Source organism: Cnephaeus nilssonii (assembly GCF_951640355.1).
Source record: "Cnephaeus nilssonii genome assembly, chromosome: 11".
NCBI classification, from domain to species: Eukaryota; Metazoa; Chordata; class Mammalia; order Chiroptera; family Vespertilionidae; genus Cnephaeus; species Cnephaeus nilssonii.
In genome coordinates this window covers 6,436,054-6,456,249 of record NC_137082.1, presented here as the reverse complement: position 1 = coordinate 6,456,249, position 20,196 = coordinate 6,436,054, and the positions used below count along the sequence as shown (strand labels likewise).

Here is a 20,196-nt window from a genome sequence, read left to right as displayed (position 1 = left end):
GTCTGACCCGCAAAGCCCAGCACGCTTACTAGCTGGTACTGACAGTGTTTGCTGACCTCTGCTCCACTTGCTTCCAGACTTGTCAAGAAAACCCGCATGTCCCCACAAGGGGAGCCAACCCATTGCCTATGAATCACCAGGACAGTACCAGGGGCACTGGTTAATAATGCGGATTTTGTGTTCAAAGAAAACACAATAATTTCAAGGGAAACATCAAAAGTGCTTTATTCAAAGTAATGTCCGTCGCTAGCTACACATTTCCCCCTTTCGGGTAATTTGTGGATACCGTCCCAATAGAACTTTTCTTGTTTTGAGGCAAACCATTCAGAGACCCCATTTTCCACTTCTTCGTACGTTTTGAAGTGCTGCTCAGAAAGTGCGTGTGCCATCGATCGGAACAAGTGGTAATCTGAAGGAGCAAGGTCTGGTGAATACGGCGGGTGGGTTAATACTTCCCAGGTAAGATCTTTTAACATGTCTTTAACTGGTTTTGAAGTGTGTGATGGTGCGTTATCATGAAGCAAAATTACTTTGCTGTGTCTTCTGGCCCATTCTGGTCGTTTTACGATTAAAGCGTGGTTCAAATTGATTATTTGTTGTCGGTAGCGATCATTATTAACGGTTTCACCTGCTTTTAGAAGCTCATAATACACCACACCTTCCTGATCCCACCAAACGCAGAGCATTGTCTTCTTTCCAAAGCGATTTGGGCTTGCAGTCGATGTTGATGGTTGACCTGGATCAACCCATGATTTTGTGCATTTGGGATTCTCAAAATAAATCCACTTTTCATTGCCAGTCACAATTCGATGCAAAAAAGACCTTCTTTCGTGCCGTTGAAGCAACATTTTACTGATGACTTTCTGGTTTTCCATTTGTCTTTCGTTCAGTTGATATGGCACCCGTTTTCCTTCCTTTACAATCTTTCCCATTGCTTGTAAACTATTGGAAATTGTTTGCTGAGCAACGTTTAATCTTTCTGCAAGTTGTTTTTTGAGTTTGACATGCATCTTCGTCCAATGATGCTTGTCATTGTTGGTCTTCAAACTTTTTCGGTTGATCTGGACGTTTTGTCTTTCACATCGAAATCATCACTTTTAAAGTGTTTAAACCAGCGTTCACAAGTATCTTGAGATGGAGCATGTTCACCATAAGCTTCCCGAAGTATACAATAACTTTCAGCAGCACTTTTCTTCAAAATAAAGTAATGAATTAAAACTTCCCGCAAATGCTCTTTTTTTGGCACAAAATTCGACATTTTTAAGCGTAAAAATGTTAACACCTTCAGAAAATTTGACATATTAAGTTTTGAAGCTTGCTGTCAATACGACAAAATAGCCTACATATCAAATCGCATACATATCAACATATATGTAACTCCATCTAGTGAAAAAATCCGCATTATTAACCGGTACATCTGATATTCCTGATAGAGCTGCTTCCCGCCGTCACTGGTTCTCAAAAGATAAGAAATAACCACTTGCGAGCATTTGCTCTGAGCCCGGCACCGTGCTGAGCCCATTCCGTGGACAGGACTCTTGATCCTGTATTTACAGATGAGTAAAGCGAGGTCACAGGCACGAAGCCATCTGCCCTGGACTCGTCACCAAGGAGGCAGAGACAGGGTCCGCACCCTGGTCCAGCTGACCCGAGCCTGAGCACTTAATCTCACCTGCCGCCGAGGCCAGCAGGTGTCTCGGAGAACAGAGGAGGGATCAGCTGGGCCTGGGTGGGCACCTGGGGGGCCTCCGGGGTAGGAAGGCTCCCTGAGGCACCGGAAGTAAGGCCTCCCAAGAGGCGAGCCGGGTGGGGGGAAGGGGGCCGCAGGACTGTGAGCTGCGGACAGAGACCAGTGGCAAGAGCAGAATCAGCAGGCCGAACCAGGAAGGCTCCATGCACAAATGGGGCCTGTCGGGAAAGGAGGGGACACAACCGCCCACAGACAGGGCGGCATCTTGGTTTTCTTGTGGCATCCTTGTTTTCCAGGCCCAAGGCCATCAGCTGCCCCGAGGAGGCCCACAGTGTAAGAATGTTCCTCGTTAACGGTGCAAAACACATTAATTCCAGCCGCTTCTCCTGATGGACCAAGGCCCTAGTGACAAGCAAGTCCGTCGTTAACACTGTGACATCTGCTTGGCCTCGATTGCCCAATCCCGTCCCACCACCACTGCCCGCCCCGCCCGGACCCATCCCAGCCTCTGGGCCATCGGGCCTCTTCTTTCCTCTCTCGCTCCAGCGGCCGGACAAACAGGATGTGAGGCAATCACCAGGGAGCAGGCACCACGGAGGCAGCTGCGCTGGGGGCGGGTTGCTCGCCAACCTGGCTTTGCAGGGCTTATCCTCCGCGGCCGCTGCGGGCAAATGGCTCGCCTCCAAGGCCGTCCCCAGCAGATGCGGCTTGAGCATCAAGCATATGCCCTCAATCCCTTAAATGCCTGGCAATCCCATCCCATGCCATCTGGGAGGATCAGGGCACATGTGCCCCACACCTGGGGAGAGGAGCCCGAGGCTCTTTGCACACGGACACCGGGACACCCACACAGCCGACTCCAGGAGGCAGGGGTGGGCAGGGCGGGAGCAAAAGGGGCCTTCTGGTCCTGGAGCTCAGGGCGTGGCGGGCAGCAGCTGGAGGACCACCAGGAGGAAGTGTGAGTCAGGGAAACGAGGCCATCAGCTCATCCTCCGGCATCAGAGAGGGAAGGCTGGTCCACACTGCCCTCCTGAGCCTCCAAGTTAGTTCTTCTGTGGCTGAGGGAGAGGAGGGGAACCCCACAAACTAGGAGAGGACGCTGGAGTCCTCCTCTTGGGAACAAATGACCAGATGCTTCCACATCTGCAAGGAGGAAGAGACCCAGCCCTGGAGGTCTTCATCCCCCGTGGGTTTGGGACGGAAGGTGGCCGGGGAAGCCCAGTGTCCTGCCCTGGCAAGCAGCCAGAAGCCCTCCTGCACCGTCCTCAGACTGCGGGCTTGTCCTCACGCCTGGGCCCTGACCTCCAGCAGACGGTGCCTTCAAGCTCGGCTTCTTCCCACCAGGACGTGAGCCACACGACAGCGAAAGGCTTGCTCTGTCCCCCGTAGCCCGTGCCAGTCACAGTCCCTGACACATCGTAGGACAGATGTGCGTCCTACGCAGGTGAGGAAGCTGGTGTGCACGGGCAGGTGCCGGGCAGGGAGCGCTCAGCATCACCCGCCCTGGGATGCGGGGCCCAGGGCCAACGTGTCCTTCGGGCGCAGTGCCCGGGCCCACAGCACTTTTAGGGGCCCATGAAAATGTTTTAATGTCTCTTAAAAATCAGAGGGCAAAACATGAACCGTTTAGGGTCAGAGAAAATGTTTTCATTTTTAACCCAGCCAGGATTGTGTTTGTCTTTGTACCAACATGGTCATAAAACATGATTTTTTAATATCTTTGTGGAAGGGGGAGCCCATGAAAGTCAGATGCAGCCCTGGCCACCTCTGTGTCGTGGGCTCCTTCAGTTCGTCCTACGGGGAGCCCACTGGCTCCTGGGTTCTTTTCCCCACTCTCTCCTTCCAGGAGAGGGGAGGTGCCGAGAACAGCCGGGCGGAGCCAGGATGCTGCAGGGCCCCTGGCTCTGTCTGCTCAGCCCGGCCGTGTGCCCAGTGAGGGCACACTGACCACACGGGGCCCCTAGTCCGGTCCCTGGTGACCACATTCCTCAGAAGGCTCTTCAGCAAAGAGCGAGTCAGACTCCATGGTGACATACAGGCGTACCTAGAGCGAGTGACTTTGGTCTAGTTGCTTGGCCTTCCCGGCCTCAGTGTCTCCTCTGTAAATGCTGGCAATAACGTGGGCAGGGGCACTGTGAGAATTAAACATGCCAACAACAACAGTATCTACGTGGAGGAGGGCAATGGGGGAAAGCGGACACCTACCATAATTTCAACAATAAAGACAAATTTAAAAAATAATATCTAACACGAGCACAGACAGGGTGCCAGGCCCAGGGCTCAGCACTTGGCATGAATTCACGCTTGTCTTCCTCCCAACCGTCATGAAGCCCCTGGAACTGGTGGAGGGACCAGGCGCCGAGAGGCTGTCGGGAGGAGCCCAGTGTCGGCAGGCCCAGGCTGTGCCGCCGCTGGTCTGCGCAGGAGCCGGGCCTGGGGCCTGGCCTGCAGTGAGGGCTCGGCTGCCCCAGCCCCGCCTGGGCGTCCTCTTCGCAGGGGCCAGCTCCCACCCCAGCGGGGCCACATGTGTCAGAACCCCTCCACTCAGGGTGCCCCTCCTCCTCTGCTCTCCCACCCACCCGTGGGGGCGCAGCCTGTATGCTGGGGAAGGGGAGGGCATACTCCGCCAGGCTGTTCTCATCCCCCCATAAAAGGGAAAGACAAGCAGACACAGCCTCCTTCCTGCAGGGTCCCATCCTGGAGATGAGGGGACGCTCCCAGTTGGCTCGCCATGAGCCACAGGTGCCCGGGAGTTTGTGGGCTTCTTCCTCCCAGACCCTCCCCCGCGACCCCCCAGAGTGGGGCCCAGCTGCGCCGTTCCTAGGGGTGACTAACGGGAGGGCCACGGCTGGAAGAAGAGGGAACGGGCCCAGGCTGCCTGGGTGGTCCGAGGCCGCATTTGGAGGCCAGGTGGGCAGGGGCTCACCTCGTGCCAAACATAAAGCTTCTGAGAAAAGGTTTGTGATGTCTGGGCCTCCTTAGGATGGAAACAAGCTCACCCGCCTCACAGTCACGAACATGCCCATTGTACAGGTGGGGAAACTGAGGCCCTGGCAGGTGGTGGGGCTCTGTGTTCTAGCCGCTGCCTAGTGGCTGCAGGGTGCTGTCTTGGTCTGGACAAGGATTAGATGCTCTACCCCTGACTCAGTGCCCCGTCTCCTCGGGTTCCTGATGGGGGAGTGGGAGCTGGGCCTGTCCAGGGGCCGTCCCAGGCAGCGGTGCTCAGGGAGCTGTTAATGCTGGTGAGAGGTCCCAGGGCAGGGACCAGCCTGTCTCTACAGGCAGCTCAGGCTGGCACACAGTAGGTGGGCACCAGGCTGCCCAACAAATGAACTCCAGGACCCACAGTCTCCCAGAGGGCCCTGCTGGTCTTACCCAGTGTAGACATCTAACAGGAAAGGCTTAGACCCACATCGTAAAGGGAGCCCATCGGCCCGGGTAGCATCTTATTAATGGGGGTACCCCAAAACACAGGGCACAACTTTTCCACAGTGTTGTTATTGCTGACCCAGGCCCCAAGTTTCCCAAGGAGCTTGTGAGAAGAGGCAGATTCCTGGGCCCGCCCTTGGGGACTGGCCAGCCGGGGGCCGGGCGGGGAGGAGGGGAGGGCAGGAATCTGTATATTCATGGTGCCTCCCTAGTGCTGGACAAAGTCCATGTCGTGGAGGGAAGAACCTCACAGCCAGGCCTGCGGTCTTTGAAACGCTGGGCTCACTTGCTTCTTATCTCACTCCCAAAAGATCCAAAAATCCACATGCCTAATTGGCCACTGGCCCGTTGGTAAACTCTGCCCCTTCCCTGACCAAGGCAACCACACTAAGCGGCCGAGTCCCAGGGCGACGGCACCCATGCCTACCGCTGAGTGCCCACCTGGGAGGGAAGGAGACAGGGCACCAGGGCATCCGACCCTTGCTGACTGTAGGCAGCATCTTGTGACCACTAGGCTACACTCCCCGTGGATGGAGAGGGGTCCTGGGCAGCTGCTGGAATGGAGAGCCTGCCACATCTTGGGGGCGTCAGTCTCCGCACTGCCGTGGGTGGCGGTGGCAGCACCCAGCTCACTGGGGAATGGTGAGGATGACAGGAGACAATGAATGCATAACGCGCTTACTTGTGCTGAGCAGAGGCGCGACCACAGGTTGAGCAATTAAGCTCTGCACCTGCATGAGCTCACCTAATCCTTCACAACCACCCTGGGAGGCGGAAACGCTTATGAACCCCACTTTCCAGATGAGAGACACGGAGTGACTCACCCGGGGTCACGTGGTAGAAACAGCAGAGCCGGGATTTGAACCTGGGGAGTCTACCAGCTCTGGAGCCCACACTCTGACCATCAGCTGTGCCACCTCGACAGTGCTGAGCCTCATCCACAGCCAACGGGGGAGCAGGGCTGGAGGCAAGGGCCACGGAGACCCTGACTCAGGGAGAAAGAGGATGGCACCCCTGACACGAGGGGGACTGAATTGAGTGTCACTTGGGAGAAAAACCAAACCTAGAAGCTCAGGACCCACTGGGGTGCAGCTGGAAGGTCTTGGCAATATCTACAGTCCAGGGAAACGCGCACCCTGAAGAGGGAAACCAAGTCTACCTTTGCCTCACTTTACCTCGTCCCCAGGAAGCGCCACAGCGGCTTGGAAGGAAAAAGAAAGGCTGGATGATTTTACTGCCAAAGGAGTGTGGAATCCTCTGTGCCACATTCCCCGGCAGGAGATGCACAATGGACATCGGCAAAATAAGAGCTCTGGTAAGTTGTGCGGGGAAATCTGCTTTGCTTATCCAACCTAGCGATTCTCACACTTAACTGACTGTGATCCTCAGCAGGGGTTGGCAACTTTTTCTGTAATATTTCTGAAAATAAACAGTTTCAGCTTTCTGTGCCGTAGAGTCTCTGTTATAACTACTCAACTCTGCTGTTAGAGCACAAAGCGACCCTAGACTCCGCATAAACCAGTGCGTGTGGCTCTGTGCTAACAAGCCTTGACTCGTGGACACTGGGCAGAAGTCTCACATAATCTCACATGTCACCAAGCAGCCTTCTTTTGATTTTTCTCAACCATTTAAAAGTGCGGGAGCTACTCTAAGCTCAGAGGCCACCCAAAAACAAGCCACAGGCTGCATCTGACCCAGCGGGCAGTGAGCTGAGCCCATGCAAAAGGACGGAAAGCCCAGTGCCTGGGAGGTCCCACTTTTAAGTGTCAGGGGTGTGGACAGTGGGAGGAGGGCAGGAAAGGTGGGGGGACCATCAGTAGAAAGTGAGCGGCCTGGAAACAAAACCAGAGTGGTCCTCACTCCGTGGCCCCTCCCGTGGGGCTCATGGCCTGGTTTCCTGAGGCTCAGGCAGAGGGGGCAACTCCAGACCCAAGTGGTGGCCTAGGGCTCGGTAAAGGACACGATTATCAAATTCAGCTGCGTTGTCTGAATCCACTCAGCCACACCCAGCACTGACCACAGTCAGAAGAAAAGCTACGAACTGGGAAACGATCTGCAGCTCAAACCACAAAGGGCCAAACGTCTCTGAAACATAAAGAAGAGAAAGACCAACGCCTGATGAGCACAGTGGGCAGAGGGTGTGAGCAGACGGTGCACGGGCACTCCCGAGGGAGGGCCGGCACACGGCAGAGGGAGGGCCGGCACACGGCAGAGGGAGGGCCGGCACACGGCAGAGGGAGGGCCGGCACACGGCAGAGGGAGGCCCGGGCACACGGCAGAGGGAGGGCCGGCACACGGCAGAGGGAGGGCCGGCACACGGCAGAGCGAGGGCCAGGCACACGGCAGAGGGAGGGCCAGGCACACGGCAGAGCGAGGGCCAGGCACACGGCAGAGGGAGGGCCCAGGTACACGGCAGAGGGAGGGCCGGCACACGGCAGAGGGAGGGCCGGCACACGGCAGAGGGAGGGCCCAGGCACACGGCAGAGGGAGGCCCAGGCACACGGCAGAGGGAGGCCCAGGCACACGGCAGAGGGAGGGCCAGGCACACGGCAGAGGGAGGGCCGGCACACGGCAGAGGGAGGGCCGGCACACGGCAGAGGGAGGCCCAGGCACACGGCAGAGGGAGGCCCAGGCACACGGCAGAGGGAGGGCCGGCACACGGCAGAGGGAGGGCCCAGGTACACGGCAGAGGGAGGGCCGGCACACGGCAGAGGGAGGGCCGGCACACGGCAGAGGGAGGGCCCAGGCACACGGCAGAGGGAGGCCCAGGCACACGGCAGAGGGAGGGCCAGGCACACGGCAGAGGGAGGGCCGGCACACGGCAGAGGGAGGGCCAGGCACACGGCAGAGGGAGGGCCGGCACACGGCAGAGGGAGGCCCAGGCACACGGCAGAGGGAGGGCCAGGCACACGGCAGAGGGAGGGCCGGCACACGGCAGAGGGAGGGCCGGCACACGGCAGAGGGAGGCCCAGGCACACGGCAGAGGGAGGCCCAGGCACACGGCAGAGGGAGGGCCGGCACACGGCAGAGGGAGGGCCCAGGTACACGGCAGAGGGAGGGCCGGCACACGGCAGAGGGAGGGCCGGCACACGGCAGAGGGAGGGCCCAGGCACACGGCAGAGGGAGGCCCAGGCACACGGCAGAGGGAGGGCCAGGCACACGGCAGAGGGAGGGCCGGCACACGGCAGAGGGAGGCCCAGGCACACGGCAGAGGGAGGGCCAGGCACACGGCAGAGGGAGGGCCGGCACACGGCAGAGGGAGGCCCAGGCACACGGCAGAGGGAGGGCCAGGCACACGGCAGAGGGAGGGCCGGCACACGGCAGAGGGAGGGCCGGCACACGGCAGAGGGAGGCCCAGGCACACGGCAGAGGGAGGGCCAGGCACACGGCAGAGGGAGGGCCCAGGTACACGGCAGAGGGAGGGCAGGCACACGGCAGAGGGAGGGCAGGCACACGGCAGAGGGAGGGCCGGCACACGGCAGAGCGAGGGCCCAGGTACACAGCAGAGGGAGGGCCGGCACACGGCAGAGCGAGGGCCCAGGTACACAGCAGAGGGAGGCCCAGGCACACGGCAGAGCGAGGGCCAGGCACACAGCTGAGGACGGCTAAGCCAAACTCCAGGATCCCATCCGTCATCTGTGGGATTAGCAGGAAGGGAGGAGATTGAGAACTTGTGCTGACAAAGACAGGGAAGCAGATGCCCTGGTGAACGGCTGCCGGGGAGCCGATGGGATGACCCCCCTGACGGGCAAAGTAACAATCTCTCTCAAATCCACACACGGTGTCACTGTCAGGCATTGGCACTAGAGCTGCCTTCACTCGAGGGTACAAGGGCGTTTACACGGAGGTTTTCCACTGCAGCCCCGTTTTTAGGCGCAAAAGACCAGAAAACACCTAGACATCCCTCCCAAGGGGCCTGGGGAGACACTGTCGGTAGCAGTAACAACAATGCCAGCTCGCATCCAGGGTGTGTCCTGTGAGCCAGGCCCTGTTCTCAGCCCCCCATACTCACAGCCCCGCCCAGGGACCAGCAGCCCCCTGGTCTGGGGCCAGTTGGAAATGCAGGCTCCCAGGTCCGCCCACTGCTGAACCAAAGCGCATTTCACAAGAGGCCCAGGGGTTCCGATGCAGGTGAAGGCGCATCTTAAAACCCTTTCTGTATGAACTCATTTAATCTGGGAACAATCCAATGGCCCAGGCCCTCCCGTTACCTGCACGCGGGGCGGGGGGGGGGTGGGGGTGGGGGGAGGAGCGGAGGCTCTGAAGCAGTCACGCGTGTGAGAGGCAGAGACACACTCATGCCACATACACACAAATACACCACGGCCTTCAAATACCGAGGAAGCTCCCGATCGCGGGAAGGACCAGCCTCCAGGGTAAGTTGGGAAACGGGCAAGGGGAAGACACTGAGCACTGCCACGTTGTGTGGGGGAAATGAAAAAGGGGAGCAGAGTCCATGTGTAATTCTTAGGCACCCGGACAGCATCCCTGGGGAGGTCCAGTCGCAGGAGAGCATCGGGGCCTCCGGGAGGGGAACCAGCCCAGGGAACGCTTCACGGTGCTCACACCTGCAACCTTTGCCGGCTGAGCCCTGGGCACGTGTCACCTATTTCACAGTAAATGGCTTTGGTTTTCCTTAAAACCGGTGCAGGAAGAAGCTACACACCCCAACACCATCTCCACTTAATAAGAAACACACTTGGCCTGGCTGCCGTGGCTCGGTGGTTGAGCGCTGACTTATGAACCAGAAAGTCATGGTTCAGTTCCCAGTTGGGGCACATGACCTGGTTGTGGGCTCGATCCCTGTTGGGAGTCATGCAGGAGGCAGCCAATCAATGATTCTCTCACATCATGATGTTTCTCTCTCTCCCTTCCTCTCTGAAATCAATAAATATATATATATATATATTTTAAAAAGAAACATACTTTGGGGGAAGAAGAAATGGGCACCGTTGGGCCCAGTCTAGCTCCCCACACACCTTCCTGTCTGCCCATCTTGGAGAACAAGTTGGGGGGCGGGGAGGGGGGCAGTGAAAGGTGCTGGGGGGGGGGGGGGGGCAGGCGAACAGCGGCTCCTCCAAGTGTCTGCGACCAGGACCACAGTGAGGGTTTCTTGGAAGGGGCTGAGTGCCTTGCCCCACCCCGGGCAGTGGTCCTTACCAGGGGCAAGTGTGCTCAGAGGGGACATCGGGAAATGCCTGAGACGTTTCTGGGTGTTACAACTGGGAGAGGCTACGAGCGATGGGTGGGTAGGGCCGGGGGCGCTGTTAAACATCCCACAATGCCCAGGAGAGCCCGTGTCCTGAGGTGCAGGGGGCGCAGCAACACGTTTCAGACGAGGTGCTCAGCCAGCTCCCGGGCGCTCGTCCAAGTGCAGGTCCTGAGGCAGCGGCCCTGGGGCGGGCCCGGGAGTCTGCGGCTCTGACCCGCGGCTGCGGACCGCACTCAGACAGAGCCCTGCCCGACCCGGCAGCGGCTGCCGTGTGCTCATCTCGTGCACGGGGGCTGGCAGCTGCCTCCTGTCGGGGTGGACAGGCTGCACACTGAGGACTGGCGGGAGGGGCAGCACGGGCTTGGCGGAGAGCCTCCGTCGGTCCAGCCGTGCAGGCTGCCTCAGGACCACCTGGGCGGTGGCTGCGACTCACCATCCAAGGTCTCCACGGAGAGCTGCAGGCCCAGGTTGTGCCGAGGGTTGACCACCCAGTGGTTGCTGGTGGCCGTGATGTCGAACACCAGCCAGCCCTCCTCCGAGGCCCAGAGGGTGCGGCTGTCAAGCAGGAACAGGTCCGACTCCCTGCGAGAGAGGAGGAGACGCAGGCTCAGCCACCCGGTGACCCAACCAGATACCGATGGAGAAGAGGACTGTGTGGGGGAGGGGGAGGCGGGAGGATGTCTGTTAGTTCCCAAAAGTGGGTGCATAGACACCCCTTAGTAGCCCTGGTGGGAAAAGGGGGTGCCGGAGAGGTGTGAAGAGAGGCCCACAGGAGACAGGGTGCTGGGAGCCAAGCTCGCCCTTCACAGTTGTTAGAGGGATGCCAGGGGGGCCGTCCAGCAAGGCAGGAATGACGCCACCCCCACGTCGCTGGGCGTCCCAGGGACGACATGAAGTTCACATGTGCTGGGTGACTTCCCATTTGCCAGGCACTGTCCCAAGGCTTTTACACACAGTGCCTCATTCAGTTCCCACAACCCTAAGTCACAGGACATTATCAACTCCATTAGACACATGGTAAAACCATGGCTCGCCCAGGGCATTTAGCCAGGAAGTTGCCAAGTTGGGACTCGAGCCCAGGCAACTGGGCTCTAGTAGACACTCCTCATTTCCCGGCTACGCAGCGTCTTCAGGAGCCGTCGGGTGTTAGGAGGCGAGGCCCTTTCATTCTCTCTTCCTCACATGTCGCAGTAGCAAAATGGGTAAGACCACATTGACCTTGTAGGGGATGGAGGATGAATGTGTGGATGGATGGATGGGTGGGTGTGTGGATGGATTTTACATTCCTAAATAGTAAGATTCAAGTATATAAAGTATCATAACATCTCTTTAATTTTAAGGATTCCAAGTTTCAATGTTTTGAGTCCTTTGAGGGGCCTCACTCCATGAGAGAAGAAAACCATTCTGAACCAAAACAATTCCTCGCCGACGGCAGGCTCCCGGGCCCTGTGGGAACACCCGCACCACACACGGAAGCCACAGGCCTGGGTGGCAACTGTGCTGGGAAATTGCTCTTTGTGGGAAAATGTGACCAGCTGACAGGATGGGCCCTTATGGCGAGGAGAACAAATGGTGACCTCGGGGACGGAACTGGGCCTTGGATGAGTGCAGACCTCGCCAAGCGACACAGCTTCCCCTGTGGCCGCAGGACACCGAGGGCCTGCGCTGCGGGCCAGCGCCGACTCGCCCTGACGCCATGTGAGCGCTCGGGTCCCTCCTCCAGCCACACCCTGCACCTTGTCCCAGGCACCCTGGGAAGAGCCTGTGGAGGTGGGAAGAGTGAGACACTAGCCCAGGCTCTGCGGGGGGAGGGAAGGCCAGGCCTGAGTCAGCCCACAGGAGCACGGCCACGTGAAACGGCTGGGCAGCAAGTCCAGGCGGACAGGTGGGAAGTGGGAATTCCTCGCTGCCACCTGGAGCATCTCATTAGAGAGAGCACAGGGGTTCTCCAAGCAGGAGAACAAGCCCTTTGTGACCCAGTTATGTACCTTGAACATATGGCCTCCCCGCCCCAGCCCAGCTGCGAGCAGAGGTGGGAAAGGCTGGGGCGAAGGGCCCCCAGGAAACCAAGCACATTCTCTCTCTCCCGCTGCTGAAATTCTAGGGGCTTTCCTTGCTCCGGCCTCTGTCTCTCCCCAACAGTAAGATTATTGTCCCCATTTTACAAACAAGCAAAGTGAGGTTCCGAGGCGAAGCCTACAGTCCACAGTGATAGACCGTATAAGTGACCTCAAACTCGAGCACTGAAGCCATCACCTCCTTAACGCACCCTCTCACCTGGGACCAGAGACTCAGGAAGCTGTTGAATCCCACATGGTGCATGTTACTATCACAATACTGCACGGGGCAGAGATCGAGGTGGTGGGGAAGGGAGAAGGCAAGTGGGTCAGGCCAGCTAACTCCTGAGCCTCAGTTTCCTCCTCCGTAAAGTGAGGGTAACACCACCGTCTTCAGAGACTGGTGAGAGCCCAGTGAAGACGAGCTTGGGACAAACTGCCAAGGTCCTGGGGCATCTCTACAGTTACTGCAAGTCAGCCCCTGAGAGACCCAGGGAATTCTGGGGACGCCCTGCCTTGGCCCCAGTTGTTATGTGACTTCTAAAGATCCATACAGACCAGGCGTCTGTTCAAGGATGGTCACTTGACTCCAACACTCATCAGACAAGTGCACCCGCATGTTCACAGTTGAGCTTCTGCAAATGTGACCCTAACAGTTCCTCCTATCACCACACCACAGGTGATACCACAAATGGGTGCTGTCTGCCCCGCCTCTGCGGGCTGGGCTGTCCATACAGGACCAGTGGGAGGGAGGCCCGCCAGGTACAGGGCTAGAATGGAGAGGCTTGGCAGTTCTCTCTGGGAAGCCGGCCGCTAGATCAAGAAATCTGACTACCCTGCTGAAGAGACAGGTCCTAGGAGGGGGGAGCGGGGAGGAGGCCGTGGAGGAGGAAGGTCTATGAGAGAAACCGGCCCCTGGATGGGGTGCCATTGTGGGCGTCCCAGCCCAGCCAAGCTCCCAGCTTCGTCAGTGACGCAGCAGACACTACAGAGTAGAACCACCCGGCTGAGCTCGGCCTGAATTCCTGAGTAATAAAATAACTGTTGTTTCAGCCACTGTGTTGTGGGTGGTTTGTCCCCGACGGAGATGGAACCCAAGCAACAGTCCCACTGTTTATACCAGGAAAACAGAAAACCATCTCCATAGAGGGACTGTCCAAACGCGAGGCACGTACACACAGCTGAATCCAGGGCCATGTGAAGCTACGCTTCTTGGCAAGGGAGAAATACGCAACTAAGAAAACAGGGGTTATAGAACAGCATGTAGTATGTACATTTCTGGGAAAATACAAAATGCTAAAATTGGTGAAAAGGGGCATTAAATAATTGAAATAGGAATCAAAGACCTTTCCCATCCCTACACTCCAGATGGTTTTATACTGTATTTTTTTAAACCAAATTTACCAAATTAGCAACAGATAATTTCTTCTTATATAAATTGATCAAGAAAATGGAAGAGGGCAAATTGCAAAGCTAGTATCCTAACACTAGCATGCTATTGATTCCAAAAATGGATAAAGCCAAAGTGAACAGACATTTCTCTAAAGATATACAAATGGCCAGTGAACACATGGAAAGATAATCAACATCTTAGGGAAATGCAAGTCAAAGCCACAATAAGATAGAACTTCATACCCACTAGCATGGCTAAAACCAAAAACACAGATAATAGTAAGTGTTGGCAAGGATGGGGAGAAACTGAAACCCTCATACCCTGTGGGTAGGAAAATAAAATGGTGCAGCTACTTTGGAAAACAGTACAGCCATTTTTCAAAAGGTAAAACATGGAGTTACAATATGACCAGTAATTTCACTACCCAAGAGAAGTAAAAATCCTATTCATGAATATTCATAGCAGCATTATTCAGAATAGTCCAACAACTCAAATACCCACCACCTGATAATGAATAAACAAAACATGGCAAATCCCTAAGATGGAATATCATTTAGTTATAAGAAGGAACGAAGCACTGACACATGCTGCCACCTGTATGAATTCTGAAATCTTAGTAAAGAAGTCAGACACAAAGGACCACATGTTGTATGATGCCATTGACATGAAGTGTCCAGAAGAGGCAGATCCACAGAAAGATGAGTAGCTGCTGACAAGGAAGAGGGACATGGGGGAGGGTGGCTGTTAATGGGTGTGGAGTTTCCTTTGGAGGTGATGAAAACATTCTAACTTTGAATAGTGGTATTTGCTGCACAACTCTGAATATATTAAAACTACTGAATTGTATACTTTACAAGTATACATCTCGATAAAGCTGTATTTTTTTAAAAAATGGACAAAGACAACATACAGAGTCCAAAATACAGAGCCTGATGTCATTATACTAATAATATTTTAATAGGTTTTAATTGACTTTAGAAAGAGAGGAAGGGAGAAGGATAGAGAGATAGAAATATCGATGAGAGAGAAACATCATCAATTGGGCTGTCTCCTGCACGCTCCCTACTGGGGATTGAGCCCGAAAGCTGGGCGTGTACCCTGACCAGGAATGGAACCAGTGACCTCTAGGTTCATAAGTTGATGCTCAACTACTGAGCCACACCAGCTGGGTGCACTAATAATATGTTTAAGTTTCACACACCTAAGTATGAAAAGCCTACATGCCCTAACTACAGAGTTTCAGCAACAATTCACTCTATTCATGCCAACATTGTCTCAATTAGTGAGCACAGTTCTATTTCTGCAAAAAGCAAGATCCATTTGGGAGCAACATATTTCCACATTCTGCTGGGTCTGTGGAGCAAACCTGGGCAAGTGGGGGGCCTGGCTCTTGCCCCTCCCGCAGGCTCACAGAGGCAGGGAGCAGGGATACAAACTTGGCATTCCTGCCTTCTTCAAACAGCACGGAACCCAGAAGGGTCCACTTCTTCCTGCCTGAAACCCAGGTTCCCCCAAGCCCTGCTCTCTGTGAGGCACGAACCACTGGTGACCCCAACTCTGTGGGGCGGGGGATGTTCATATTTAACCACCAGCCTGGGGATAGTGTTGCTGGGGCTTGCGGGCTCCTCCTCCCAGGGGACCATGGGGAGGAGGAGGAGCCACACGCACCCCAGAGCTGTTTCCATCAGCGTCTCTCAGCCCACCTTCCCCTGGAAAGTTCTACCACGATGGAAAGTGGGTATTTTTAAATCTCCAGCGTGGGAAGGTGGAAAGTCCTTTCTTTCCCTCCCTCTGGCTCTTTAGAGACTATTTAGAGACTGTGATCTCAGGGCCTTACTCCCCTGGCAGTAAGATCCCCACGTGGGAGGCAGGATGTCACCCCCTGGACACACCCAGCTCAGGGAATCCAGCCCTGAAACTGGCAGAGCGGGGCTGAGACTCAGGGAAGTGGGGGGTTCTCTGGGCTGAGACTCAGGGAAGTGGGGGATTATCTGGGCTGAGTCTCAGGAAAGTGAGGGGTTCTCTGGACTGAGACTCAGGGAAGTGGGGGATTATCTGGGCTGGGACTCAGGGAAGTGGGGGGTTCCCTGGGCTGAGATTCAGGGAAGTGGGGGATTGTCTGGGCTGAGACTCCCGGAAGTGGGGGGTTCCCTGGGCTGAGATTCAGGGAAGTGGGGGATTCTCTGGGCTGGGACTCAGGGAAGTGGGGGATTATCTGGGCTGGGACTCAGGGAAGTGGGGGATTCTCTGGGCTGAGACTCCCGGAAGTGGGGGATTCTCTGGGCTGAGACTCCCGGAAGTGGGGGGTTCCCTGGGCTGAGACTCCCAGAAGTGGGGGGTTCCCTGGGCTGAGACTCCCGGAAGTGGGGGATTCTCTGAGCTGGGACTCTGGGAAGGGGGGATTCTCTGGGCTGAGACTCAGGGAAGTGGGGGATTCTCTGGGCTGAGACTCCCGGAAGTGGGGGGTTCCCTGGGCTGGAACTCAGGGAAGTGGGGGGTTCCCTGGGCTGAGACTCCCAGAAGTGGGGGGTTCTCTGGTCCGAGACTCCCGGAAGTGGGGAATTCTCTGGGCTGAGACTCCCGGAAGTGGGGAATTCTCTGGGCTGAGACTCCCGGAAGTGGGGGATTCTCTGGGCTGAGATTCCCGGAAGTGGGGGATTCTCTGAGCTGGGACTCAGGGAAGTGGGGGGTTCTCTGTGCTGAGACTCCCGGAAGTGGGGGTTCCCTGGGCTGGAACTCAGGAAGTGGGGGGTTCCTCTGGCCCGGGGCACTCCAGGCAGGAGCAGGAGCCACAAGAAACACAATCCACCTGGGCTACCCAGTGTGCACTGCCTCACACCTGGGACAGTCGGTCGTCTCAGACCTGGTTTCACGCTTCCTCCCTCTATGCTGCACGCCTGTGGGGATGACCCCTTGACCTGCCAGTGGGCCCAGTGGCCCAGGCTTCACAGCCAGCCGGGACCTTGAAAGTCTGCCCTAGTGCTTCTTGGTTCAAACCCCGGCCGCTGGTGGCTGTGTGAGAATCTGGCCTCCATCCAGGGCGGGGCGATGGAAGCACTTTCCGTCCCATCCCCCACCTGACGTGATGCCCTCTGCGCCCTCAGCCATAGCCTGTCACCCCGGGAGCAGATGCAAGCCGGGCTTTGGAAGGGCCACAGTCAGAGTCGCCCAAGCTCCCTTCAGGAGGTGTGGCAGGTGGCGGGGGCCTCGGCACCACGTGGTCCAGGCACCTACCATGCAGCAAGCCCTGGGTGACAGTCTCTCACCTCACCTTTCTCTCCCAACGAGCTGCATACCCTCACAAACCCCCTTTACAGATGAGACCATCGAGGCCGAGGCGTTAAGGAAGCACCCTCAGTCAGTGAGCAGGATGCCCAGAGGGAAAGTGACATGAGGCACATGGAGCCACCTGACACTGGGTGGCCCCAGCCAGGAAGTCTCCCCAGGGAGAACCCAACAGAATGGGACTGGCCCAGTGCCAGAGGCGCCCATCAAAGAGAGGGGCATGCACCGCCGCTTCTGTGGCAGAACAAGCCCAGCCCAGGATGTGTGTTCTAATCCCGGAACCGGAGTTCGTTGCTTCCTGCGCAAAGGGACTTGGAGAAGGGATTCCGGTGAGGGTGTCTGAGACAGAAGATGCTCCTGCGCTGCCCGGTGGCCCCGTGATCACAGGGACACGGGGTCGGAGAGGAGATGCGAGGACAGCAGCAGAGTCTGGGTGATGAGACTGCCAGCGGGGCCAGGAGCCAAGGAAGGGGGCTCCCCTAGCAGCTGGGAGACAAGGGAACAGCTTCCCCAGAGCCTCCAGGAGGAACACAGCTCTGGGGGCACCTTGATATTAGCCGGGAGGACCCTCCAGAACTGAGTCCACTGCGGGTGCCGGAAGCCACTAAGCCGGTGGTAACTTGTTACAGTAGCCAGAGGGGAGGAATGGGTTCGCTCCTGGCACTCAGCTAGAGCCAGAGGTGCCGTGGAAGCCGGAGCCGGAGCTCTGGGTCCGGGGGCTGTGAGCGCATCGCACCATGAGGGTCATGAAGCCCTGATTCGGGGGCGTCCTCTGGGCGAGCAGATGGAAGTGGGGCGTGAGGATGTCCAGGGAGAACATTCCTTGGGCAGCGCTCCCCGAGGGAGGTCACAGGGACAAGGAGGGCTACTGCAGCCAGGGCAGAATGCAGAGAGCGAGAGAGGATGGCAGGGAGAGGGGAGGCGCACGGGGAGCAGGAGGTGGGTGGTGGCCGGAGCCTGCAAGGCCGCTGCCCCGGGAAGCTGCTGGTCCTAGGAGACTGGGAGGCTGGGGAGGGCATTAGGGGCTGGAAATCCTCGGCTTCACCCCTCACGGTGATCGGTGGGCTCTCCCTCGCTGCTGCTCAGACCCCTCACCCCCACCCTCACCTGTGGTTCCCTGGAAAACCACGTGGCTGGACACGCTAAAGCCCTACGTGTGGTGAACTGCTGCCGGGCCTGGAGGACATGCCTCAGAAGAGAGAGAGAGAGAGAGAGAGAGAGAGAGAGAGAGAGAGAGAGAGAGAGAGAGAGCCCGCAATGGAGAAGCCAGAGCGCTCCCAGGCTAACATGATGTCATGGAGGACACAGGCGTGCTGCTGCTAAGGATGAGTCAGGCTGGGAAGCCAGCTCCACGCACCTGGAGTCAGACCAGCATGCAAACACCAGCCCTGCAGGGAAGCCGGGAAGGGGATCAAAGGAGACACGAGGAAGTGGGGTGTGGCAGCTGCGAGGCTTCAGGTCCCGGGAGGGCCCCTCCTGAGCCCCAGGCCGGGGAGGACCCAGCCCTGTCCCAGCACCCCACCTCGGACTTCAGGGAGTGCCCTGCCTTTCTACCAAGTCCCCAAACAGTCCCTGGCGCCCCGGGGGCGGGAGATGAAGTCAGGGAGGTCGGAGCTGTTTTTAAACACACTTCAGAACTGCACATCCAGGAAGATGAAATTAAGTCACTGGGGAGAAAGGTGGAAAAATACACACAGAAGCATGGTACCCTCCTCCCACAGCCGGAGCACGAGTCACCAGCCCACGGCCTCCCCGCCCCATGACCCTCTTGTCTGTCTCTCTCCCTCCTCCCTTCTACCGCCAGCACCCAGACACTCACAGGAGGGTCAAGTACACGCCTGTCCTGAGCCCAGGAAGCCCCAGGTGGTCAAAGTCAGGAAGCAGGTCAGCAGCCATAAGGTCGGGTTTCAGTTTCCTTGTCTGAAGGGTTTGGAGTTGATAAAGGTCTTGAAAACTGCCTCCCATTCATAGAATATCCAAGAGAGGAAGAGGAGAGGGTCAAATTTTTTTTAAAAAGGCTCTGTATTTAAATGAGGTTGGAAAGTGCCACATGATACTGCTCCGTAGAGCTTTAAAGGCTCTGAGAAGTCCTGCTGCAAAGAAATGTCTACTCTGGCAATGGCATGCGATAAAGAGGCTCTTGAACTTGTGTGTACATGTGTATCACACGGGCTGGAGGTGGACAGGGAGGAGGAGCACAGCTAGAAATGGAAGGTTCTCCCCCACCAGGGATGCACCTACCAGCAGGAGAAAACAATCAGGAGGTCTGAATGGAGCACAAGATCCTCTTTGTGATGAAGTCCCCAGGGTGGCCCTTGGTCCACACGTTGGGTGGTCAGGGATGTGGAGATGTAGGCATTGCAACACCAGGCTCTGGGTCCTGGGGGAATAATTCCCGGGGAGCGATCCTGGGCAAGCCAAGCTCTCCTTAAGGCTGTCTGTCAAGTGGAGATGCAGTGAGGACCGTGGGTTAAATGGGATGCTATGGTCAAGGCTCTGGGTAGGAACAGACCTCAGCGTCTGTGAACCTTCTTCCCCGGAGCTAAGCTGCCCCCGCTCTCCACTAAGGCTGATCTCGTTCAAGATACAACATCTTACAACAGGCCTGGCTCGCTGAAGCCCATGATGCCTGGGAGGGCGGTGCTACGGTCCCATCACTGAGGTTCAGGGAAGCCTGCAAATGTCCCCCCACTGGAGGGAGAGTGCCCCCTACCTGCCTCATGCTCCCCATTCCCAGCAGCCTCACAGGCTTTCAGAACCTCAAATCCAAACAGGTAACTGCCCTGCCTTCATCCTCATTACTCTTCGGATAAAAAGCCCAGTCCCCAATGTCTTCCACAATAAGGGAGACTGCAGCACTGAAGGTCCAAACTGGGAAACTTCTGCGAGAGAAAGGAGGCGCAATTATACTCCAGATGTGCACGCGGGGTGCAGTCATCCCGCCTATAAGGCCCTGGTGGTCGGTCCCCCTGACACCGCCTCCCACTCCCCTCTCCTCCCACCTGGCCCCAGGGCTCCAGCTTCCCCCGGGCTGTCATCTGTCCCACACTCCAGCCTGCCAGGGCCTTTCACATGCGGGTCCCGCTACCTTTTACCTCCATCACACCTGTTCCTCCTTCAGCTTCCAGGA

At 57.1% G+C, this 20,196-nt stretch overlaps 1 protein-coding gene across 1 annotated transcript in view; it reads right to left on the bottom strand.

The window, feature by feature from the left end:
• Positions 1 to 20,196, bottom strand: part of BMP7 (bone morphogenetic protein 7) — a 77,047-nt gene that overhangs the window by 14,999 nt on the left and 41,852 nt on the right. Inside the window, exon 3 of the mRNA XM_079784387.1 lies at positions 10,765 to 10,913. Coding sequence (XP_079640513.1) covers positions 10,765 to 10,913 — 149 coding nt within the window. The remainder of the gene's footprint in view (positions 1 to 10,764; positions 10,914 to 20,196) is intronic.